This window comes from Oncorhynchus keta, chromosome 12, assembly GCF_023373465.1.
Source record: "Oncorhynchus keta strain PuntledgeMale-10-30-2019 chromosome 12, Oket_V2, whole genome shotgun sequence".
Lineage (NCBI taxonomy): Eukaryota > Metazoa > Chordata > Actinopteri > Salmoniformes > Salmonidae > Oncorhynchus > Oncorhynchus keta.
In genome coordinates, this window is record NC_068432.1 from 28,759,067 (window position 1) to 28,785,887 (window position 26,821).

General features: G+C 42.7%; 1 protein-coding gene across 1 annotated transcript in view; it reads right to left on the reverse strand.

The window, feature by feature from the left end:
* The window catches only part of LOC118391794 (connector enhancer of kinase suppressor of ras 2-like), a 39,094-nt gene that overhangs the window by 8,259 nt on the left and 4,014 nt on the right, over positions 1 to 26,821 (reverse strand). Inside the window, exons 2-18 of the mRNA XM_052457958.1 lie at positions 22,268 to 22,431; positions 17,836 to 18,038; positions 14,342 to 14,429; positions 12,611 to 12,652; positions 12,341 to 12,460; positions 10,051 to 10,110; positions 9,798 to 9,866; positions 9,501 to 9,647; positions 6,536 to 6,669; positions 6,058 to 6,263; positions 5,030 to 5,119; positions 1,471 to 1,652; positions 1,276 to 1,324; positions 914 to 1,089; positions 674 to 747; positions 338 to 409; positions 18 to 85 (exon numbers count right to left, since the gene is read on the reverse strand). Of these exons, the coding sequence (XP_052313918.1) occupies positions 18 to 85; positions 338 to 409; positions 674 to 747; positions 914 to 1,089; positions 1,276 to 1,324; positions 1,471 to 1,652; positions 5,030 to 5,119; positions 6,058 to 6,263; positions 6,536 to 6,669; positions 9,501 to 9,647; positions 9,798 to 9,866; positions 10,051 to 10,110; positions 12,341 to 12,460; positions 12,611 to 12,652; positions 14,342 to 14,429; positions 17,836 to 18,038; positions 22,268 to 22,431 (1,944 nt within the window). The remainder of the gene's footprint in view (positions 1 to 17; positions 86 to 337; positions 410 to 673; positions 748 to 913; positions 1,090 to 1,275; positions 1,325 to 1,470; positions 1,653 to 5,029; positions 5,120 to 6,057; positions 6,264 to 6,535; positions 6,670 to 9,500; positions 9,648 to 9,797; positions 9,867 to 10,050; positions 10,111 to 12,340; positions 12,461 to 12,610; positions 12,653 to 14,341; positions 14,430 to 17,835; positions 18,039 to 22,267; positions 22,432 to 26,821) is intronic.

Below are 26,821 nucleotides of genomic sequence, written 5' to 3' on the forward strand. Positions count from 1 at the left end.
TATTCATGTATTCTCACCCTGGTCCTGTCGGATCCTCTCCTGCTCCGAGTAACCTGCCACTGCCATGGTCAAACGACTCAGCCACCTGTGAGGGAACAACACGAATGAAACGTGACAGCTACACACCATTCCAGATCTCACACACCACATGCCATTCTGTTATTCCCTGTTGTTTTTGCATCTCACATCAGCTCACCTGGTCATTTGCCTAGCCCTATTTTCCTAGACTTTCCAGGTTTCTGTCAGTCTGTCTCACCTCCTTGTCTCTTCCTGTCTCCCCCTCTCATATCTCAGCTCTGTGTCAGCTACAGTAATCATCACTGACAGTGACTCTCACCTATTCATGTCATCCACATTGTCTGCTGCAAAGTAGAAACTCTTGATCTTTGGATGGCAAGCCTTGAAAGCACTGGAACACATAAACATGATGTTAAGGACAGATTCCACCATACTGTAAATATCCTGGGGCACATACACAGACTGCATATTCTGTACTGTGCATAGAGACACAAGACACCCATAAACATATCTTGCATTTAAAGACACACACACACACACACACACATGTTCTCGACATATTCAAACAAACACATGTTGAGGTTCACAGAGACAAACAGACCTCAAGACTCAAATATGAATGAATCGGTATACAAACACAAATACATGTACTCACTACTTCCTACGGCACTCAGATGCACGATCAATCTTGAATTCAGGGAGACTTACAAAGCCCTCTGCCTTTTCATCCTGGGGGGGACACAATATCATATATTGTTCTGACATCCATTAATTTTCTGACACATACAAAAAATATAAAGGGATGGTTCACATTTTAGATCAGATAATCAGGACAGGAAGCCACAGTACTACAAATCAGCAAGTCTGTCAGTGTCAGTGTCACTCACACACTCACCTCCTCATTCATGTACCAGTACAGGCAGGTATCTTTCAGGATGAACCAGTACTTTTTCCACTTCTGGGAGAAATAACTTTTAGCATCCTTCTTCTTCCACAGCCAGCCCTCACAGTCCCCACGCCCCAGGTCCTTACAGGAGATACGCCTCTTACTGATGGAGGACAGAGAGCCACCTACTGAAGTGAGGAGAGAGGAGGAGATGGGTAGCAATGAAGGGACTGTATTGGGTGATCTGCGTCAGCACACATTTATGTATCTACAGGAGGTGTATGTACTGCATATATTATATTATTATTATTATTATACTGCATATTTGAGACTGTACATAGGGTATCAACTGTAGGTTTTGAATAACTCACCTTTACTTTTCTTCTTAGACCTTGAGAGCAGCGAGGATCGTTCAAACATCTACAAAATAACACACATGAAATTGAGAGATAGCAATACACATTGATCCGTCTCCACTGTTATCAGTCCTCAAAATAACTTACCATAATTACAACAAACAAACTAAGCCAGTGTTGTCTCAGGGGTCTGGGACCAATAGGACTTACATGGTAGAGGGAGGCAGAATCAGAGCTGGATGTGGACATGGAGACCTCCATCTGGAGGGCTGGGTGGAGGGCGTAGTGGGCAGGGCTGCTTTTGTCACTCTTCTTCCTGCTGCGTCCTGTCAGGTACTCCTCTGGCATGGCCTTGTCCTCACTCTGACTCACATAGCGCAGCAAGGAGTTTTCTATGGGAGCAGGAAAGGCCAGCAATTCTATCACTTTGTCTAATGCCATTTGATTCTATAGACCTACAATGTGTACATTATTTCTACCTACTGAATATTAACTGCGCTGTAACTTAAAACCTCTACTGGATCAGTGTCCCGAAATCGGGACAGTTGCTACTCAATATTTGACTTGAATGGCATTGTAAACAAAAGCCAACTTTCCGGGGCATAGACATGTCTTATATGGTGAGAAAGCTTAAATGTTGTTAATCTAACCACAGTGTACAATTTACAGTAGCTATTACAGCTAAAAAAAATACCATGCTATTGTTTGAGGATAGTGCACAACATAACAATTTTATCAAGGCAACTGGTTTGATACATTCACCTCTGATGGTATATAATGTACTTACATTCAGTAATCTTGCTCTGATTTGTTATCCTGAGGGTACCAGAGACGAAATGTAGCATAGTTTTGTTTGATAAAATCTATTTTTATATCCTAACACGATCCATGTTTTATACAGCGTTTTGCATGAATTCCAACTCTTTCAACTTGCAACAAAACAATCTATGAAATCTAACCGGCTAAACCTTGTTTCACCCGGTCAAGTTTGGTTTCTGTGCAATCCTCAGACACTCTAGAAGGCAACCCAAAAAGTGTTAATCATTTTACATTACATATTGGCTACACAACATGTTAATTAGCCCATGAAGGACAGCCATCATTATGCTTTACATGAGTATGTGATGGCCCTTTGTAGGACTAATGGCCATTGTCCTATGGCTGCGCGCAACACAATTCATTCCCCATTGAAAATCCACAAAGTTTTCTCAAAACTGAAAAAGTACAACATGGCTGCTAAGAGTATAAATGCTAAATCGAAATTCAAGTATACACATTTGGATGACATTATTGCAGAAATTGACCGTGAGAGTGACAAGAGGAGTCCTGCGAGCAAGAAAGACTGGAAGGAGAAGGTAACGTTACTTTTATATCTGTAACAAAATACTTTTTTTCTTCTCGTGCTAATCCAGTTGTTTAAATGGATGCATATTCTTTTAAGATATTTGTCTTTGATTTCTATATATGTACAGTATATATAATATATAGACCTAAGGCATACAATATATTAGTATAGTCTGTGTATGTTATGTTGGCTATGACATGCTGTGGCTGTGGCTTTTGACTGTTTTATAGGCTATTGGTCCTCGTATTTCATTATAGTGATTGTGTTCCCCATACTCTATGTAATATCCATATAGATACACTACCGGTCAACATTTTTAGAATACCTACTCATTCAAGGGTTTTTCTTTATTTGTATTATTTTCTACATTGTAGAATAACAGTGAAGACATCACAACTGTGAAATAACACATAACACATCCCAAACCATCTCAATTTGGTTGAGGTCAGGGGGATTGTGGATGCCAGGTCATCTGATGCAGCACTCCATCACTCTCCTTCTTTGTAAAATAGCCCTTACACAGCCTGGAGGTGTTAATTGAAATGTATTCCAGGTGACTACCTCATGAAGCTGGTTAAGAGAATGCCAAGAGTGTGCAAAGCTGTTATCAAGGCAAATCTTTTGACCGGTAGTGTTTGTGTTGTGTATTTGATGTATTGATGTCGTGCTAACCCCCTACTAAAATAAAGGTTCAATAAAATAAGTAATGGTAATATTGAGTTCTAACTGATTTTAAAAAAAATCCTCAATAGTGTTAGAGACTCCTCCATCCCCCACTCATTCAAACATAGGACCTGAATCCTCCAGTCTGACCCCCTGCTGTGTCTCGCTACACACCCTAACCCCGCCCGGCAATCTAGAGGTGTGAAGGTTAGTACCTTTTATGTATGGAAGCTAATGATCCATCATGTATGACATTCCTGGGAGTCTGTAAACTTTATTACCATAGCATTTTTGTATGTTCCCAATTTGGCCACTTGGGTACATTTGGGCAAACTCGGGACACCTGGGAGACTTGATACAAAATATTATGTAGATCTCTCATTCTTCAATGTATCAGTCTGAAACTTTGCACACACACTGCTGCCCTTTTGTGGGAAACATCTAAATTACACCCAGCTTCCTATGTCAATGTATGGCCTTTCTTTTGCATTTCAAAGATGATGCAACAAAAATAAAAATAAAGAATGCATGCTTTTTTGTTTGTTTTGTCTTTTACCAGATCTAATGTGTTATATTCTCCTACATTAATTTCACATCTCCACAAACTTCAAAGTGTTTCCTGTCAAATAGTATCAATAATTTGCATATCCATGCTAAAGGTCCTGGGTATGTCATTTTGGGCAGAAATTGAGCTGAAGGGTCCGATCCTTAAGAGGTTTAATGCAAACTTAAACAAGAGCGGAGAAACAAGCCAAAATCCAATTCTCGAGATTGTGTAATGATTGGTTGGATGAAAGTGGACAGTTGTGTGACTTGTGAGCATTAGGGCCTTAAGACTGGAGCAAGGCCCATTGACGAATGTCCTCCATCTGACTTATGAGCAAGTTTTGTGAGTCATGTCATTGGGAAGTGTAATTGATGTTTTGTGTAGTCCTGTGGTGTGTCCAGGCATTCGACTTTAGGGCTCTAAGGCTTTACTCTGCCTTGTCATTCAGACCAATATCTAGACTTCACTCAAACTCCATTACTGCACTGAAACAACATAGCCATTCCTAAAGGACTGTCATTATTTTGATATCTGCATGGCATTTCCCTCAAAAATATAAATAAATGTTGCATTCAGGAAGAAATTCAATATGTCAAAGATACTGCCTCTTGCCAAAAAGGCAGATAAATATAGCACCCTCACTGATGCTGAAAAGCCCACAGGAACAATAGACTGACTGCCACCACCCCCTTCAGGAAGCACAAACATAACACCACAATGTCTGCCTCTCAGACTGAAACAAGGCCATTCGCTCTCTTCCTACTCTGTTTGCCACTGGGCTTGGCAGCAACCAATGAAAGGCACGAATCTTGGGAAGATCCTGGCTACAGTTGCCAAGGCAACGACATACAGTACCTTCAAGACCCAAAAGCAGAGAAAGAGACATAGAGAAAGATGTGAGAGAGGAAGAGAGAGAGAGCAGGAAGGACTAATTGAGATACACAGAAAGAAGATACAGGAAAAGAGGGACAGATAAAGAGGAGGATAGCTAATTCAGTATCATATCTATCATGCACTGAGCCCTGCCTCACATGGCTGCTCAGCCTCCTGGTCCCTTGGCTAAGACATCTGAGATGGGGAGGTAGAAAACCCGTCCCTGGCCCAATTATGAGTGATATCCACCCACTCACCTCTGCTGCTTTATGTCTCTCTTTCTGTCTCCCCTCTCTCTTTATCTCTCCCTCTCTCTCTCTCCATCCCAGCCTCCCACTCACCTCTCCTGCTCTCGCTTTTCAGCTTGGCCGAGTCTTCATAGTCTCCCACCCAGTTATATTCCACTGGCATGGAGATGGGCCTAAGCCTGCCTGGAGCACACAGCACACATAACATACAACATTACAGACCTACCCAGGAATATCAAAGAGCTACAAACAGCCTATATTAACACCAAAGTGACACAAACACTAACATTACAAACACATGAGGGATTGCATAGGAACAAGTGCACCACAGGCATTCCACATCCAAACACACATTCTTGGACTGGGTCATACCATATGTGGGAGATTGACATCCCACATCCAAACACACATTCTTGGACTGGGTCATACCATATGTGGGAGATTGACATCCCACATCCAAACACACATTCTTGGACTGGGTCATACCATATGTGGGAGATTGACATCCCACATCCAAACACACATTCTTGGACTGGGTCATACCATATGTGGGAGATTGACATCCCACATCCAAACACACATTCTTGGACTGGGTCATACCATATGTGGGAGATTGACATCCCACATCCAAACACACATTCTTGGACTGGGTCATACCATATGTGGGAGATTGACATCCCACATCCAAACACACATTCTTGGACTGGGTCATACCATATGTGGGAGATTGACATCCCACATCCAAACACACATTCTTGGACTGGGTCATACCATATGTGGGAGATTGACATCCCACATCCAAACACACATTCTTGGACTGGGTCATACCATATGTGGGAGATTGACATCCCACATCCAAACACACATTCTTGGACTGGGTTAATGCCATATCTGGGGGATTGACATCCCACATCCAAACACATAGCCTTGGACTGGGTTAATGCCATATCTGGGGGATTGACATCCCACATCCAAACACACATTCTTGGACTAGGTTAATGCCATATGTGGGGGATTGACATCCCTCATACAAACACACAGGCTTGGACTTGATCTTACCATACAGTATGTAGGGGGCTGACATCCCTCATACAAATATGCAGGCTTGGACTGGGTCATACCATAAGTGGGGGTGCTGTCCCTGCGGGCAGGTGGAGGTCCATGGTTCTGGTCGTACTCGTAGCAGTAGAGAACAGCATCCTCCTCCACCAGAGGAAAACGTCGGCGACACTCCTGGTCCAGGAAGGAGTTGGGGGACTCAGAGCCCTTGGCTACCGGGACTTCAGCTTGGAGGTCATCGTCACCTGGTAGATTCCCCTTGTCATCTCTGCAGCACAGATCATGGAGAGAGTCTGTTTGCCTATGGAGCATCGACTGCAGAGGTAAACCTAAACAAACTCATATACTACAAGGCACATATATCACCCCTCAAAAGGGAACAAACTGACTAAATACACAGACTATCGTAATTACACAGGTAAAACCATTGTACAATATTTCACTGCAGTTAGCTTACTCACAACATATGAACAGTGACTACACTGTAATCCCTAAGGTAAGGCATACAGTATGTCATAGTGAGGCAGCTTGTGTGTGTACCTGGGGGTGTATGGTTCATCAGGGGGCGGGGGGATGAAGAGGTCCTGCAGGGCACAGCTGTCTCTCCTGGACGGGGTGCTCAGGGTACTGGTGGGCGTGGCCACACTGCTGCTGGGGCTCTGAGGGATGATGGGCTATGAGGAGAGAGATAAAGAGGGGGGAGAAGGGGGAGAGGGGAGGGGGGGGGTTAGCTTTCTGACATACTGCAGTGATGTGTAGTCTCGTAAACAGTTTAAGACTACGCTTAATCAAACCATTAGAGCTTCAATATGTGGAAATTCTTTGTTTCTCTGTTGGAGAATGGCTAGAGGCAGGGTTAGGGAATGGAACATATATTTGATCCTTTGCATTTGATGAACTATAAATTCAAAGCATAAGACAATAACTGAATCTGGGTGCATGATGAAACAAGAGGGAGAGGAAGGTAAGGAGAGGAGAAGAGAGGTAGCAGAGAAGAGGTAAAGGAAAAGGTGAGGGGGAGGTGGGTAAGATGGGGGGGATCAGGAGGTGGCAGAGCTCTGATGCGCTCCAGTTGGTCAGGGCCCCGGGGGGAGGGAGGAAAACAGCACTTAGCCCAGCATGGGACTCAGAGGGGGGGCAGGGATGAAGTCACATATGCCCCTCACACACACGCTTCCTCCATGCACCAGTTCAGATATAACACCTATATTACACAACATTTTGGGGCAGAATATGACACACAGACAGACACAGTAACAAAAACTCACTGCTTTACCGAGACCCACCAACATACAGTTCACTCTCCTGATTGCATACTTACCGACACAATGCACAGACAGTCACATACTATACACATGCAAAAGTTCACACACCATCTGTCATGAATCTACTGATAAGATAGAGGTATACTGTACATAAATCACCTCTCACTAAATGCCACCCTATTCCATATATACTATAAAGTAAGCACTATAAAGGGAATAGTGTGTTATTTCAGATTCGGCCACACATACACTACCCACCACTGCGACCTGTATGTTCTCGTTGGCTGGCCCTCGCTTCATACTCGTCGCCAAACCAACTGGCTCCAGGTCATCTACAAGTCTTTGCTCGGTAAAGCCCTGCCTTATCTTAGCTCACTGGTCACCATAACAGCACCCACCCACAGCACGCGCTCCAGCAGGTATATTTCACTGGTCACCCCCAAAGCCAATTCCTCTTTGGCCGCCTTTCCTTCCAGTTCTCTGCTGCCAATGACTGAAACGAACTGCAAAAATCACTGAAGCTGGAGACTCTTATCTCCCTCACTAACTTCAAGCACCAGCTGTCAGAGCAGCTCACAGATCATTGCACCTGTACATAGCCCATCTGTAAATAGCCGATCCATCTACCTCATCCCCATACTGTATTTATTTATTTTGCTCCTTTGCACCCCAGTATCTCTACTTGCACATTCATCTTCTGCACATCTATCACTCCAGTGTTTAATTGCTATATCGTAATTACCTCGCCACTATGGCCTATTTTATTGCCTTACCTACCTTAACTTACCTCATTTGCACACACTCTATATATATATTTTTTCTACTGTATTATTTACTGTATGTTTGTTTGTTCCATGTGTAACTCTGTGTTGTTGTATGTGTCGAACTGCTTGGCTTTATCTTGGCCCGGTCGCAGTTGTAAATGAGAACTTATTCTCAACTAGCCTACCTGGTTAAATAAAGGTGTTCTCAACTAGCCTACCTGGTTAAATAAAGGTGTTCTCAAATAGCCTACCTGGTTAAATAAAGGTGTTCTCAACTAGCCTACCTGGTTAAATAAAGGTGTTCTCAACTAGCCTACCTGGTTAAATAAAGGTGTTCTCAACTAGCCTACCTGGTTAAATAAAGGTGTTCTCAACTAGCCTACCTGGTTAAATAAAAATAAAGGTGTTCTCAACTCGCCTACCTGGTTAAATAAAGGTGTTCTCAACTAGCCTACCTGGTTAAATAAAGGTGTTCTCAAAGGTGTTCTCAACTCGCCTACCTGGTTAAATAAAGGTGTTCTCAACTCGCCTACCTGGTTAAATAAAGGTGTTCTCAACTACCTGGCCTACCTGGTTAAATAAAGGTGTTCTCAACTAGCCTACCTGGTTAAATAAAGGTGTTCTCAACTCGCCTACCTGGTTAAATAAAGGTGTTCTCAACTAGCCTACCTGGTTAAATAAAGGTGTTCTCAACTAGCCTACCTGGTTAAATAAAGGTGTTCTCAACTGTTCTCAGCCTACCTGGTTAAATAAAGGTGTTAAATGGTTAAATAAAGGTGTTCTCAACTCGCCTACCTGGTTAAATAAAGGTGTTCTCAACTCGCCTACCTGGTTAAATAAAGTGTTCTCAACTAGCCTACCTGGTTAAATAAAGGTGTTCTCAACTAGCCTACCTGGTTAAATAAAGGTGTTCTCAACTAGCCTACCTGGTTAAATAAAGGTGTTCTCAACTAGCCTACCTGGTTAAATAAAGGTGTTCTCAACTAGCCTACCTGGTTAAATAAAGGTGTTCTCAACTAGCCTACCTGGTTAAATAAAGGTGTTCTCAACTAGCCTACCTGGTTAAATAAAGGTGTTCTCAACTAGCCTACCTGGTTAAATAAAGGTGTTCTCAACTCAACTAGCCTACCTGGTTAAATAAAGGTGTTCTCAACTAGCCTACCTGGTTAAATAAAGGTGTTCTCAACTAGCCTACCTGGTTAAATAAAGGTGTTCTCAACTAGCCTACCTGGTTAAATAAAGGTGTTCTCAACTCGCCTACCTGGTTAAATAAAGGTGTTCTCAACTAGCCTACCTGGTTAAATAAAGGTGTTCTCAACTAGCCTACCTGGTTAAATAAAGGTGTTCTCAACTCGCCTACCTGGTTAAATAAAGGTGTTCTCAACTCGCCTACCTGGTTAAATAAAGGTGGAAAAAAACAACAACAAAAAACAAACACATTCATCAGTTGTGTGGAGGTTGAAAGTATTGTCATACTTGCAGGGCTAAGGGTTTCCATCTCATGTTCTTCAGTAGTGCTGGGGTGGATGTGAGTGTACTCTGTGGGCGCTTCTTCAGAGTCAGCATAACACCCCCGGGATCCCCGCGCAAAGAATTGACCAAGTTCTTCAACTGCCAGCCCACCTAGCGCCACACGCCAACAAACACACACACAAACACACAATGAAAAACACATGGGGCAACCTTTCACACAAGCATAGTAGTAATCATGGGGTAGGGGATAAAGGGGATGGGCAGAGAGATAATATAAGGTAAGAAGAGAGAGAGACGCACCACTGTCTGATGATTGACCTGGATGACTTCATCGCCTGCGTGGATTTTCTTACAGCGGTCAGCCAGAGACTTATGGAGAGGAAGACACATCACACAGCTATAAAAACAGATTGGCCTGATGCTGTTCACTGTCATTAATGGGATTCACTGTGACACAACCATGAGTGACACTTCTCCGTCTGTATCATAGGAGAATGATCTACATGCCAAATGGCTTCATAGCCCTGACTGAACATGTTGAAGATTTACTCACTCCCTCTGTAGTTCCAGTGATGACATGCAGGCCGTCATATGTGGATTTGATGTACATGCCCTATAGAGAGACAGAGAGAGGTAGCTTACAGCCATATTCAAGTTCATACATCCATATACAGTACATAACAAACACAGACACAGAAATGAATTCAGTTTAAAAGAAACATAACATCTCCGTAAATCCATATCGTAAATATTCAATCGGTCCCTGTCAATCGTAGAGGCAAACAGACAAATGTACTAAAATGCTCAAGCCTGCCCTTTGATGGGCTGTAAGTGCATAACAAATAGACACACAGACACACACACACACACACACACACACACACACACACACACACACACACACACCCACACACTCAGTGCATTTCCGTCTGAGTGAGATGAGAGTAAGAGGTTTATTTTTGTCCCATTCGGCCCACTCCTCTGTTCAGGTTATATTGACTGTACTGTATGTGAAAAGCTCTGTGGCCCTCTGTGTGGCCTGTGCATATGTGTGTGTGTGGGGGTGGGAGCTTACAGCCCCAAGCAGGACAGTCATATCTAAGTGCAAGTCAGAGCAAACATGGAGGTTTTAGATAACAGTTTATGTCCATATATTGTACAGGAGAAATCTACGAAGTAAATACAGTGTACTCGGAAAGTATTCAGACGCCTTCACTTTTTCCACATTTTGTTACCTTACAGCCTTATTCTAAAATTGATTAAATTGTCCCCCCCCCATCAATCTACACACAATATTCCATAATAACAAAGCAAAAACAGCTTTTTAGAATTGAAAAAAACAACAGAAATATCACATTTACATAAATATTCAAACTCTTTACTCAGTACTTTGGGTATGACGCTACAAGCTTGGCATACCTGTTTTTGGGGAGTTTCTCACATTCTTCTAGCTCTGTTAGGTTGGCACAGCTATTTTCACAGCTATTTACACAGCTATTTTCAGGTTTCTCCAGAGATGTTCGATCAGGTTAAATTCCGCAATCTGGCTGGACCACTCAAGAACATTCAGAGAATTGTCCAGAAGCCACTCCTGTGTCGTCTTGGCTGTGTGCTTAGGGTCATTGTCCTGTTGGAAGGTGAACTTATGCCCCAGTCTGAGGTCCTCAGTGCTCTGGAGCAGGTTTTCATCAATAATCTCTGTACTTCGCTCCATTCATCTTTCCCTCGATCCTGACTAGTCTCCCAGACCATGCTGCTGAAAAACATCTCCACAGCATGATGCTACCACCACCATGCTACACCTTAGGGATAATGCCAGGTTTCCTCCAGATGTGACGCTTGGCATTCAGATCAAAGAGTTCAATCTTGGTTTCATCAGACCTGAGAATCTTGTTTCTCATGGTCTGAGTCCTTTAGGTGCCTTTTGGCAAACTCCAAGCGGGCTGTCATGAGCCTTTTACTGAGGTGTGGCTTCCGTCTGGAATAAAGGCCTGATTGGTAGAGTGCTGCAGAGATGGTTGTCCCTCTGGAAGGTTCTCCCATCTCCACAGAGGAACTCTGGAGCTCTGTCAGAGTGGCCATTTGGGTTCTTGGTCACCTCCCTGGCCAAGGCCCTTCTCCCCCGATGGCTCAGTTTGGCCAGGCGGCCAGCTCTAGGAAGAGTCTTGGTGGTTCCAAACTTCTTCCATTTAAGAATGATGAAGGCCACTGTGTTCTTGGGGACCTTCAATGCTGCAGAAATGTGTTGGTACCCTTCCCCAGATATGTGCCTTGACACAATCCTGTCTCGGAGCTCTACGGACAATTCCTTCAACCTCATGGCTTGGTTTTTGCTCTGACATGCAGTATCAACTGTGGGACCTTATATAGACTGGTATGTGACTTTCCAAATCATGTCCAATCAATTGCATTTACCACAGGTCGACTCCAATTAAGTTGTAGAAACATCTCAAGGATGATCAATGCAAACAGGATGCACCTGAGCTCAATTTCGAGTCTCATAGCAAAGGGTCTGAGTACTTATGTAAATAAGGTATTTCTGTTTTTTTTTTTTTTTTTTGCAAACATTTCTAAAAACCTGTTTTAGCATTGTTATGGGGTATTGTGTGTAGATTGAAAAAAGTAATGTAATACATTTTACAATAAGGCTGTAACATAACAAAATGTGGAAAAAGTCAAAGGGTCTGAATACTATCCGAATGCACTGGTTATAAGAGTTACATATAATATTGATCTATTGCCCAGAAAGAGTGCCTGTTTTGTATTTGTGTGAGAGAGAGAAAATAAGTACAAGGCACAATACCTAGTATGTACTGTATGCCTGAATAATTGGGGAGTCTTACCAGTCCCTCAGTAGACTTGATGTTGGCCAGCTGAACTACCTCCAAATGGGCTGACTGAGACACCATCGGGTCAGAGGACAGAGAGATGATGTGATCACACACTCCAGATAGAGTCTTACACTGGAAAAGGGAAGGATGGTGCGAAGGGGAAAAGAGTGAACAGTGATTTTAGATCGATTAGGGATGAGTCGCCAGCCAGTAACTCAATTATGGGGATTCTAATTCTGTTTGGAAGTGTTGAAGGGAATTGAAATAAGTGGGCCCACTCACCACATGCAGAATCTTATTTTCGGTCTCATACACAGAACAGTCCTGAAATACAGAGGGAGATGGAGAGGCAGAGGTTACCACAGGACAATGTGTCAGAGAAGTGATTATTATTCCAGTTATAACAAAGTGGCTATTTGCAAAGAACAGAGAGGTTCAGCACCAATGCCCCCCCCCCCCACACAAACAGTCCACCGTGAGTCACTCTGCCCTTACGGGGCCTGCATCCCTCGCTACCTCTCTCCACTCCTTCTCTCTCTCTACAGGCGATATCTCTCTGCCATCAGATAGACTCTAAGGACAGCCACACACGGATGAAATCTCCGCTGCAATACCTGCTGCTCTTTTGGAGCACCTCCCCAGCCTTCGACCAGACCCTCTCCTAAGTGGCATAGCACCGTTTTGCGAAGCCCCCTGCAAGGTCTAAGCAAGCCCCCTAACTAATCTCATGCAATTCTATACATTTTGCCATGAGGCTGAGAGAAAAATGTGCAGTTTCATAGCTAACCTTATGCTATCCTAAAATAAATCCATGAGGCTGAGAGAAAAATGTGCAGTTTCATAGCTAACCTTATGCTATCCTAAAAGAAATCCATGAGGCTGAGAGAAAAGGTTGCAGTTTCATAGCTAACCTTATGCTATCCTAAAAGAAATCCATGAGGCTGAGAGAAAATGTTGCAGTTTTAAAGCTAACCTTATGCTATCCTAAAATAAATCCATGAGGCTGAGAGAAAATGTTGCCGTTTTAAAGCTAACCTTATGCTATCCTAAAATAAATCCATGAGGCTGAGAGAAAATGTTGCCGTTTTAAAGCTAACCTTATGCTATCCTAAAATAAATCCATGAGGCTGAGAGAAAATGTTGCCGTTTTAAAGCTAACCTTATGCTATCCTAAAATAAATCCATGAGGCTGAGAGAAAATGTTGCCGTTTTAAAGCTAACCTTATGCTATCCTAAAATAAATCCATGAGGCTGAGAGAAAATGTTGCCGTTTTAAAGCTAACCTTATGCTATCCTAAAATAAATCCATGAGGCTGAGAGGAAATGTTGCAGTTTTAAAGCTAACTGTATGCTATCCTAAAATAAATCCATGAGGCTGAGAGGAAATGTTGCAGTTTTAAAGCTATGTTCCTGTAATTCTAAACATTTTGCTATGGCTTATGATGTGTTCATTTGCTATCTGGGGGTCTTGAGCTTTTGGGTGGACTGCGGGGGTGCGTCCTACACCACTGCCTCTCGGATGTGCCTGCCTGTCCTTGTGCCAATCCCTGCAGGACCCAGGGCTGAACTAACACTCCCTCCCTACAGCCCTTCCCCTACAGTATCATGTCCTGCTCTAGTGAAGACGGATGCCTCTACACAGTGCCAGCCTTCCCCTATTTATATCTATTGGAACACCTCAGCACTGTTCCCGCAGTATGAATTAGAGCAACACAGAGAAACACATCCTCCCAGCGTGCACACATACTGTATGGTAGGCATGCAGACTGTCATGCTCTTTACAAAAGGTAAGGCTACATTTGAGTAGCCAGAGGCTGTCCTCTCTCCATGGGCATGATGACACATATAGTCATTTCCAATAGCAGAGTAGAGCACACAGCTCCTGTGTTGACTAACTTAATTGAAAAAAGGCCTTTGAGAAATGTTTGTTTATAACCCAGTTTTGGGAAACAGTAACCGTGGTAATGCTGGCTCGTGGTACAGCTGTATATGGGACTGTGTTTGATGGCTTACCTGCTGTACAATCGTGGTGAGCTCGAGACACAGCTGAATCACATTGTTTCTTGTCATGGAGTAGTCTGCCACTGCTGCGAACGGAGACCTGAAAAAGAAGTAGCACCTGGAATGAACCATTAGATCATTCTTCATTCTAATCCCTTTGACTGGACAATACATGTGGGTGAGTATGAAGTGTATATCGTGTGCCATATTATATATGACAATGACAGTGCCCTCCCTAATAATTTTCTTATTTTGGCTCTATACTCCAAAAGTTTGGATTTGAAATAAAACAATGTAAAAGTGCATACTGTCAACTTTAATATGAGGGTATTTCTATCCATATCGTGTGAACTGTTTATCAATTACAGCACTTTCCGTGCATAGTTCCCCCATTTTATGGGACCAAATGTTTTGGGACAAATTCACACTTCTTTTTTTCATTTAACATTTATTTAACTAGGCAAGTCAGTTAAGAACAAATATGTTTCAAAAAAATTCTGCATTAATGTGGATGCTACCATAATTATGGATAATCCTGAATGATGAGTAAGAAAGTTACAGATGCACAAATATCATACCCCCCCCCCCCAAAAAAAATGAGTGAGGTTAGCGTGTCTTGAGGGTATGATATTTGTGCGTCTGTAACTTTCTCACTCATCATTATTCAGTATTAATTCAGGATTATCCGTAACCATGGTAACATCCACATTAATGTAGACGTGTTTAGAAACATTCTATTCTTATTTACAATAAAAGTGACACAATACATTATTTACCATTTCTATTTGTCACAAAATAATCTGAAACACAAACTAAACAAACAGCAAATGCATCCAACAAATTTGTAGTCAGAAGCTTGATGTAGTCATATTGCGTGGTATGAATATGGGACCAAAAACGTAACTTTTTATTACTTGAATACACATATACTGGAATGAAATTTGTCCCAAAACCTTTGGTGTCCTAAAATGTGGGGACTATGTACAAAAAGTTCCGTAATTTCAGAACGGTTCACCCGATATGGATGAAAATACACTCAAATTAAAGCTGACAGTTTGCACTTCAACCGTATAGTCATTGTTTGAGTTTAAATCCAAACCTTTGGAGTATAGAGCCAAAAGAAGAAGAAAAATGCACTGTCCCAATATATACTGAACGAAAATATAAACACAATATGCAAAAATTTCAAAGATTTTACTGAGTTACAGTTCATATAAGGAAATCAGTCAATTGAAAGAAATTCATTAGGCCCTAATCTATGGATTTCACATGACTGGGAATACAGATATGCATCTGTTGGTCACAGAAACTTAATAAAATAGGAAGGGGCATGGATTAGAAAAACAGTCAGTATTTGGTGTGACCATCATTTGCATCATGGAACGCGACACATCTCCTTCGCATAGAGTTGATCAGGCTGTTTATTCTGGTGTTCTGCGGTTGTGAGGCCGGTTGAACGTATGGCCACTCTCTAAAAAGACGTTGGAGGTGGCTTATGGTAGAGAAATAAACATTAAATTCCCTGGCAACAACTCTGGTGGACATTCCTGCAGTTAGCTCCCTGAAAACTTGAGACATCTGTGGCATTATTGTGTGACAAAACTGCACATTTTAGAGCGGCCTTTTATTGTCCCCAGCTCAAGGTGCACCTGTGTAATGATCATGCTGTTTAATAAGCTTCTTGATATTTTACACCTGTCAGGTGGATGGTTTATATTGGAAATGGAGAAATGCACACTAACAGGGATGTAAACAAAATTTGAAAGAAATAAGCTTTTTGTGCGTACGGAACATTTCTGGGATCTTTTATTTCAGCTCATAAAACATAGGACCAACACTTTACATGTTGCGTTTATGTTTTTGTTCAGTGTAGTATATGACGCTGGAATTGTTCAGTTCTTAAATTGCAGTGCAAGTCGAGGGAATCAAACTAGTTATGCAGAAAAAATACATTTTTGTTTACTGCATATCTTAATACATCCACCCACACACCCGTACACACACACACACACACGCACACGCACACACACACACACACACACACACACACACACACACACACACACACACACACACACACACACACACACACACACACACACACACACTGTCTGGCAGTATCTCACAGAGGACCTGAGGAGGATAAACAGCAGCACCTAACAGACACGCTCTCTCATGGCCATCCTCTCAAAACAACACTTACATAAAAGCTCACTCATCTTTTGTTTGTCAGCTGATTGCTAATGGAAATTATGTAAGGACATCAACATAGTCATGTTTGAGTGTTCAAAATCAAATCAAATGTTATTTGTCACATGCTCAAAATACAACATGTGTAGACTTTACAATGAATTGCTTACTTTACAAGCCCATAACCAACAATGCAGTGTCTTCTCTGTATACATCAATGATGTCGCTCTTGCTGCAGGTGATTCTCTGATTTATCGCTGAGTTAACTGACCTCCAGACGAGCTTCAATGCCATACAACTCTCCATCAGTGGCCTCCAACTGCTCTTAAATGCAAGTAAAACTAAATGCATGCTCTTCAACCGATCGCTGCCCATACCTGCCTGCCCGTCCAGTATAACTACTCTATTGATCACTCAAGAAGTGAGTCCTAGATGACAGCCTAACAGACTGTAGCTGGAAAGGTAGCAAATCTAATACGAGAACACTGACTGATGAATCTCCAGAGTGAGATGAACCTCTCAGACCACGTGAACCTCTCACACGACGACCCGGAAGAATCTACAAAGGACAATGGCGACATCGACTGTGCAAACCATAGCCTCACCAGCTAAACAATCCAAGCCAGCTTCACGTAAATACAATGCATTGCTTCTCCCAATGAGCTATCGTTAGTGGCATATGTATTTATGTGAGAATATCTTTCCAGGTCCAATAGAGACTCATGTTCCTCAGTCTTCCTTCCAAAACCCCCTTCTCTTCTCTCTGAATCTATCATGTTATAACCAAACTGTTTTTGTTCAGTCCACTAGGGACGGAATTTACTGTTTAATGTTATTATGTATTGTACATTCTGTAATTGTTGAATTAGGTAGTAAGTAAATAATTGAGCCCATTTGTGTATGGATGATTCATAAGTAAAGTCTGGGTTCGTGCAGATAACCAAGAATTTTACGACATTCAGATAAGACTGATATTAGGTCAAGAATAATTACTATGTAAACGAACAAACTATACTAATTAACTAACTAACTAATACTTCCGTGGTGCCCCAGGTTATTAAAAAGTAAATTTTTGTTGCATGATTTAATTCAATCACGTAATCAATTCATGTTAGGTAATCGATTTGATAAAATAGCATGTCATATTAAAGAATTCAGAGACATGACACACCCTATGGGTTGAGGCAAAAGTAGTGTACTACATAGAGAAGTGTGTGATTTGAAAAGCAACCTATGAAACTAGTCTGGGTAGAATAGTGTGCCTGAGCATGTATGCGTGTGATTGTGTGTGTACTGTAGCTCATTGCAAATCTCACCTATCCAGCCATGCCAGCAGGCTCTTGGCTGCAGCGATGAGGTCCACCACAGAGGTGAGGAAGTCATTGGGCAGCTTGCGGGCGGCACGGCCGTCATAGTGACCACTGCGACGCCGCCCTGTGATGAAGTTCTGCAGGTTCTTGGCTGAGGCGTTAAGCTTATGGGATAGAGTCTTCAGATTCTCTGTCTCCAAACCGTAGTTCTGAGTGAGAAAGAGAGAGAGGAGAGGGAACATGATTTTTTTTGTTTTGGTAGATTTTTGTTGTCGTTATAATTTACATGGGATTGTTGATGCTTTCTGTTGTTTTATGTTTCTACAGAACCCTCAGAAAGAGGTAATGTTGTGTCTCAATGGGTCTCAAGTGGTTTTACCCTGTAGATATAAATTCCCAAAAACAAAAAGCAATGTCACAGCCAATATTATACACAATTACAGGAAGTCGACTGCCACAGGTGCATTTCACCAAAGGAGATCTTCACTATAGTGTGTGAAGAATGAGTGCACACTAACCAGTGAGTCACATCCTGTACATGTGAAGGCAACTAAAAGAGAAAGGCTACTCAAATCAAATCAAAGTTTATTTGTCACGTGCTCCGAATACAACAGGTGTAGTAGACCTTACAGTGAAATGCTTACTTACAGGCTCTAACAAATAGTGCAAAAAAACGTATTAGGTATAACCTTCCCCAAGAGCTGTAAATATACTGTATGATAATGTTGTTGAGATAAACAAGTCTACGGTAATTATAAAAACGCTCCCTAAACTCCCTTGTGCGTAAGCACTGTTCACACTGTCGTTCAAAGGAAGTGATTGTGGCATAACAAATAATTCACTGTAACGTTTCTTTCCATGCAGGCAGTGAAAGTACAGGGATTAGAAGTGTGGTAAATAAAAAGTCAGTCGTACTGACAGGGGCTCATAGGGATTCCTGCCCGCCTGCTTACGCCTGCCTCGCTGTGTGACAAATATGTGAGGATCTAACAGAACCAGCGATCCATCAGACACACCCCCACTCTCCCTCCAGCTGTCACCTCGCATGTGTGGGGAAACCAGCACACTCATTATGCACTACCCACAATGCCCCCTATGTACGTGGAGGTCTGTGGGCTTCTGTCATGCCAATGTCATGACTGTCCTGTGAGAATCCAAATAGGTCAGATCAGCTTTGCAATAAATAACTTAAAGCAGACCCCCTCTCACCTGTAAGTGGGGGTTAACACCTCACGTCCTGTTGTAAATCAAGGACAGAACACTCAGACATCCCTCTCCAAATTCACCCAAGGAAAGACTTTTCTAGCCAAAACTCTAACTCGTTCAAAACAATTTTGGAACAATTTTTCTAACATTGAACGTTGGTAATGGACAGAGGCGACCTAAAATAACACTAATGTCATTTTTGATGTCATTAAAAATGTTATAAAGGAAATACTGTAGCTTGAAAATTATACACACTACATGAATGAAGTTTCCATTCTCTGCCTTGTGTATGCTATATGAAAAATAATGAAAGTATTTTTGCTAAGAGCGGGTTGTGATTTTAGAAACTGTAAGAACAAAAAAATTCTATAACTGTGCACAGTAAGTAGTCACCACCTCCTTGAGTGAGGTCAGAGAGCGTGTCAGCCTGACGGAACCGCCCCCTAGCTGTCCTAAGTAAAGTATCTAGAAAAGTGAACTTAAGTGGGACCACTCTACTACTCGTTTCAAGCCATCGTAGTACGCTACTCCCATTACTCCATTGGGAACCATCAACACGGCTGGATAGCCTATCTTCAAAGAAGCTTCTTCCAGAGCGAATGGAAGGAAAATGAACTTGTAGTTCTGTTCAGGACTAAACAACAAGTCACCGGATACCGGACGACAAGCAGAGGAGAGCAACAGAGAAAACCCTTTTGGAAATCAGAGCCTTAGAAGCGTGCGTGAAAAGGTCCAACCCCCTTTCCAAGGCGGCCCGGTTAGGAGAGACACACGGCGAACCAAGGCATTTTCACATAAATACATTCATGATTTCTTACTCCAAGCGGGCGGCGGTTCGTGTGCAAAGTATATGATTACTGTGAAATTAGTTTCTAAATTGACCAACTTTAAGTGTCTCTGTCTCTCTTTCTCACCCTCTCCATGTCTTTTGTAGCAAGCAGCCATATTGTTGTTAGTCGCTAGGGACCTGTTTCTAATGTATTGTGTATGTTTATCCTGTGTTATCATTTAGTTAGCTAGTAAATAAATAATTAAATCAATTTGTGTAGTACTGAATCATAAGTAAGGCCCAGGTTTTTGCAGATGCAAGGAGGTTATGACTGTTCAGAATGATGAGATGATACGGGGTTATGATTAATAAGTTGATTATTTATGTATGTGATAGGTAAAGACCTTAAGGGTTTAATTTGAGAGATGGTTACTCTTTAAAGAACCGCTCTCGTGGTGCCTCAAATCCTAATTAGTTAATTGTTACATAGTTAGTTGATTAGATAAATAACAGTCATCAGATGAAAGTAAAGTCACAACACCAGGGTTTCTTGGATGGGGGCTGGCCGATGAGTAATCATATTTAATGCAGCATGCCTGACGGACTGATTTAACCAAATCCCAGTTACATAAGGGGCTTTGGGAGTGAAGACGAGGCTTACCCATATGGCTATGGAGGATGAGTGGGCTTCAGATAACATCTGTGACCTCTGTCTCCTGACTCTCCGTCCCCTCCTCTCTCTCTACATCACTCCTTCCCACTCTCCATTCCACCTCCTCTTTACGCGTCACTCGTTTCCCTTTAGTCCCATTAATCTCACCCACTCAATCTCTGCTTGCACTCTCTATCCTCTCTTTCTTCCTCTCTCTCCCCATCTTTCTCTCTATCTGTTCTTTTCTCTTGGTCATCACTCTCTATCATCCACATGTCACACCCACCCAAACCACCCTTGAATCTGTGTATTGTTTTGCATCTGTGTGTGGGGTGGTGTGATTGTACAGTATGTGTGTGTGTTTATTTTCTCTGGACTATCCCTCCAGCATACACAAGGACCAGTGGAAGTGAACTGACAAGCCTCAGAAGCCTCAGAAGTAAATCAGAAGTTTAGCCAGCTGTGAAGGTGGCAACTAATAATTATCAATAATCAGAAAGAAAATGCAACCTAAAGGGGATTATAAAATTATATCTCCTAAAACTGACACAGACGTCAGGCAAAATAAAACGTATAAGATTGAACAAGAGTCTGAAATGCTGGCAGAGCAAAGATGCTTCAACATATCCTAGCACTTGTACTCCTAAGCTGTAAAGACTCTTACAGTTAATCACTATCCCCACCAGCTGCCTGTCTGACCTCTATAAAAGGGGTCTTCACTATGTCCAAAAAATTCAAAGCAAAACAGATTAAACACCAAAACCTGACTTCCCAGACACAGATTACGCCTAGGCTTGGACTAAAAAGCTACTTCAGTTGGTGAGTCTCTGGATGGTTCTCTGATTTTCTGACTTGATTCACACTCTTTGGGGGGTTCATGGATCCTCTGGATGAGTCATTGAATCTCTGTTTAAATCATAAATTCTCTGTATGATTCATGACTCCACACAGCCTGGTGGTGACTCTAGAGAGGAATACATGACTGAATGAAGGGGGTGGAGGACTCACCAGGGCACAGCCTCTAGGATAAGCTCTAACTCTAGCTAGCCCTAACCCCTGACCAGCACCCCCTGACTCCATCATGAATACTCACCAGAGCACAGAGTAGGTCCACAGCCTCTAGGATAAGCTCTAACTATAGCTAGCCCTAACCCCTGACCATCACCCCTGACTCCATCATGAATACTCACCAGAGCACAGAGTAGGTCCACAGCCTCTAGGATAAGCTCTAACTAGCTAGCTAACCCCTGACCAGACTCTAACTCATAGCTCTAGCCCCTAACCCCTGACCATCACCCCTGACTCCATCATGAATACTCACCAGAGCACAGAGTAGGTCCACAGCCTCTAGGATAAGCTCTAACTCTAGCTAGCCCTAACCCCTGACCAGCACCCCCTGACTCCATCATGAATACTCACCAGAGCACAGAGTAGGTCCACAGCCTCTAGGATAAGCTCTAACTCTAGCTAGCCCTAACCCCTGACCAGCACCCCCTGACTCCATCATGAATACTCACCAGAGCACAGAGTAGGTCCACAGCCTCTAGGATAAGCTCTAACTATAGCTAGCCCTAACCCCTGACCAGCACCCCCTGACTCCATCATGACTACTCACCAGAGCACAGAGTAGGTCCACAGCCTCTAGGATAAGCTCTAACTCTAGCTAGCCCTAACCCCTGACCAGCACCCCCTGACTCCATCATGACTACTCACCAGAGCACAGAGTAGATCCACAGCCTCGAGGATATGCTCTAACTCTAGCTAGCCCTAACCCCTGACCAGCGCCCCCTGACTCCATCATGACTACTCACCAGAGCACAGAGTAGATCCACAGCCTCCAGGATGAGCTCCTGGTGTCCGATACGGGACACTCCCAGGTCCTCCAGCTCCTGGTGAGTGATACGAAGCAGCTGATCTCCCCCCACCTTCTCCCTCTCAAACGTCTTAATGTACTGCTGCAGACAGTCATCCAGCCCTGGAGAGAGAGGAGACGAGATGACGCTGTGAAGACTAATTACAAAGGGAAATATTAATTTGATAAATGAATTTGTTCTGGCTCACTCCTCTTTGCTCCTGTCTGCTACTACCTCATATACATGTCTTGATGTTTCATTGAAAAATGTTTCTGGTAAGGAACTGTAATAGCATATAACTTTGAGAAACAATATAATATTATTCAAGTTACAATAGTCTTTGTATCAACTCCATCCATCCATCCATCCAGGTTATTATGACCAACTAAGGCCTACGCAGGCAGTGTGTTTCAGATGTAAGCCCCAACAACCTCAGTCCCTTCCAGACATCAGTCTAAATATTGTGTGTGAAGATGTTATGTTATCTGGTCAGGGCTGTGTGAAGAAACTCCCTCTTATCAGTTCAGTTCTGCAGTCCTGAGGGGTTTACAGTGACTCAATCACTTCATCTTCTCTCTCTCTCTCTCTCTCGCTCTCTCTCTCTCGCTCTCTCTCACTTTCCCCTCTTTCACTCTCTCCCTCTAAGTGTGTGTGTGTGCGTCTGTGTGTGAGTGTTTGTGTGCATGCATCTGCATGTGAGTGTGTGCGTGCGTGCGTGCGTGCGTACGTGCGTCTGTGTGTGTGTGAGTGTCTCCGCATCTCTCATTTCTGGGCTTTGAAACTGTAGCCTTTGAGTGTGTGCCAGTGCTTGGTTTAATACTAACTGACACACAGAGATCTCAAAGATGAACACACGTGGCAGAGCTGAACATAGTGCTGTTCTGGGCACAGCTGAACAGACATACATACATACACAGCCTTAGCTAGCCATAGACATACATACACAGCCTTAGCCAGCCATAGGCAGGCTTTAATCACCCACGTTACACAGACCTCCACGGATGTCCAACAAATTACAATGGTACATACAACCCACACACAATCAACCCTTTCCCCCTACGCATACCATTACATACAACCTTCCTCCTATTATTAACAGAACTGACACACATCATATATTTATTAAGACCATGACATATTCAAACACTCACAGCATTTACTACACACATACAGCCCACTCACAACCAACAGTTGACAGCCCACTCATAACCAACAGTTGACAGAGGCCTGTCAAAGAGTAAACATTTAGTCCCACATTAAACCCAAAGGACACACAGAATCATCCTTCCATTCTTCCATCCTTTCATCCCTGGGGGAGGAATAGAGGAGCTTTTCAAATTGATCCTCCCATCCCCCTGGCATACAAAAACAGAGATGGCACCATCTCAGTTATCCTCTCTGAAAGCTTTAATTCACAGCTGTACAAATACCATCAGTCAGTGTCTATCTAAATGTGGACTCAACACTGACACACAATTTCTCCAGCAGACACACACTGCTTACAGATACACACACACACACGCACACACACACACACACACACACGCACACGCACACGCACACGCACGCGCACACACACACACACACACACACACACACACACACACACACACACACACACACACACACACACACACACACACACACACACACACACACATCATGCTGGTTAAGTGTGCCTTGAATTCAAAATAAGTCACAGACAGTGTCACCAGCAAAGCACCCCCACACCATAACACCTCCTCTTCTATGCTTTACGATGGGAAACACACATGCTGAGATCATCCGTTCACCAACACCGCATCTCACAAAGACACGGCCGTTGGAACCAAAAATCTACAATTTGGACTCCAGAACAAATTTCCACCGGTCTAATGTCCATTTCTCGTGTTTCTTGGCACAAGCAAGTCTATTCTTCTAATTTGTGTCCTTCAGTAGTGGTTTCTTTGCGGCAATTCGCCCATGAAGGCCTGATTCACACAGTCTCCTCTGGACAGTTGATGTTGAGATGTGTATGTTACTTGAACTTTGTGAAGTATTTATTTGGGTTGTAATTTCTGAGGCTGGTAACTCTAAGGAACTTAGCCTTTGCAGGAGAGGTAACTCTGTGTCTTCTATTCCTGTGGTGGTCCTCATGAGAGCCTGTTTCATCATAGAGCTTGATGGTTTTTGCGACTGCACAGAAACTTTCAAAGTTCTTGAAATGAGCCTTATTGACTGAACATCATGTCTTAAAGGAATGATGGACTGTCATTTTTCTTTGCTTATTTGAGCTGTTCTTGTCATAATACGGACTTGGTCTTTTACCAAATAGGGCCATCTTCTGTATACCACCCCTACCTTTTCACAACGCAACTGATTGGCTCAAACGCATAAAGAATGAAATACATTTGACAAATTAACTTTAAAAAAGGCACATCTGTTAATTGAAATGCATTCCAGGTGACTACCTCATGAAGCTGGTTGAGAGAATGCCAAGAGTGTGCAAAGTTGCCATCAAGGCAAAGGATGGCTATTTGAAGAATCTCAAATAATTTGTGATCTATTGCATCCCACAACTGTCCCATACTATGTTTAGAATATTTATTTCTCAAACAGAAACAGAATATAATAGGTCGACTTTTGTACTATGGAGGATAGTAGATTGACATAGTGTCACGCTCTGACCTTGGAGAGCCTTTTTATTTCTCTATTTGTTTAGGTCAGGGTGTGATTTGGGTGGGCATTCTATGTTTTCTATTTCTTTGTTTTTGGCTGAGTGTGGTTCCCAATCAGAGGCAGCTGTCTATCCTTGTCTCTGATTGGGAATCATACTTGGGCAGCCTTTTCCCCACCTAATGTTGTGGGTAATTATTTATTTTCTGTGTGGTTGTGTGCTTCACGGTCGGTTTCTGTTTACCTGTTGTTGGGGTTTTTGTGAAGGTTTCACTTTGTTAAATATGTGGAACTACATGCACGCTGCGCCTTGGCTCATTTATGACAGGAAGTTTGAAGACAGTGAACGTGACACATAGGCTATAGGTTTCGCTCTTCGTTAGGCCTACTCATCTTGTTGGCTGACGAAAAGTAAATGTGAACAGTTCTTCCAATATCTTCAATATGCACTTCGGAATTGGATAAGGACGCGCGCAGTTGCGTCCCGGATGTGTCTGACTTGTAGCCTGTGAGAAAGACCCGATCGGGTGACGGCGAGCCATGCGAGTGAGAGACGCTTCGGATTGTGCAGCACTCTCAGGGAGAACCGCACATCACAGCACTCCGGGCCGCAAAAGGCATGGATTTGTTTAGGGGTCATTACCGCCACAAAGGAGATGCCGCCGTGAAAATCTAGGCATTATCAAGTGCTTGTCAAATTGTGAATGGAAGACTATTGGAGTGTGTACAGCCTGCGCAAAAAAAAAACAAAGCAGAGCTCATGCCTTTCAAGCGACTTTTTTTCAAATCATCATTAGAATCTCATCATGCAGCCTTACAATGTATTACATATCAAAACGTATAGCCAAACGTTTGTAGAACAACTAAAGTTACAAAGTTACTCCAAATGAAGAATATAGGAGTACCTATTTCTTTGTTAACCGCTCTACACAGAAAAGCCGCTTATGCGCACTTTGTTCAATTGTATTCATTTTACTCTTCATTTATTCTTCATACTATAAAATAATGCAATTGAATTATAAGCAAATATTGTCTGCTAAATGAACTAGTGTTGCCCACAGCTATTTGTCATAGCCAGATCAGGACCTAACATAAGGGCAACTCAAGAGTACGCTATTCTGTTCTTCTGAAATAGACTACATTTTCTTCATAACATGCTTCTTTAGACCTGTCTAAAATAAATAGTGGATTTATTGTGAAGGGGGAGGCTATATTACATGGATTTATTGTGAAGGGGGAGGCTATATTACATGGATTTATTAGACTTTCTAAAATGGCTTGTAGGCTATGTGTGGAAGCCAGGGGATGGTAAATGTGTTATGTTAATTAACGGTCACCTAGTCATGGAAGCCATTATTCCTTACATTGGCTAAAATACAGATAAACATATAAACACACACACATCCATGTAAACACACTCATACACACCTTTACATACAACAGACAAGAAGGAACTGGAGAGGAAGCAGAACCAGTCAGGTTGTCTGTGTTTTGGTCCAGAGCACAGCAGCTCCATTTCCCTCATCTCAGTGTTTCTTCATCTCTCCCTCATCCACTCTCCCACACTCTTTCTATCCTTTCTCCTCCCTTGGTCAGCCTCCCACAAAGAAGGTGGTGGAGCCCTCATCTCCTCCTTTTGATTTAATCTCAATGTCTTCTTGGGCCTAGACCTAATGAAGGATTCAGCTCAAGTTCAGCTGGCAGCTAAATGATGGAGAAGTTGCAAGAAGAGAGCTCCATGGCTTTGTACACATTTTAAGGGCTTATCAAATCCACCTCTTTACCAAGTTAATGGAGACCCACTTGTCAATGAAAAAAATGCCCATGTTGCTATAGAAACCATACAGTGGGGTTTGG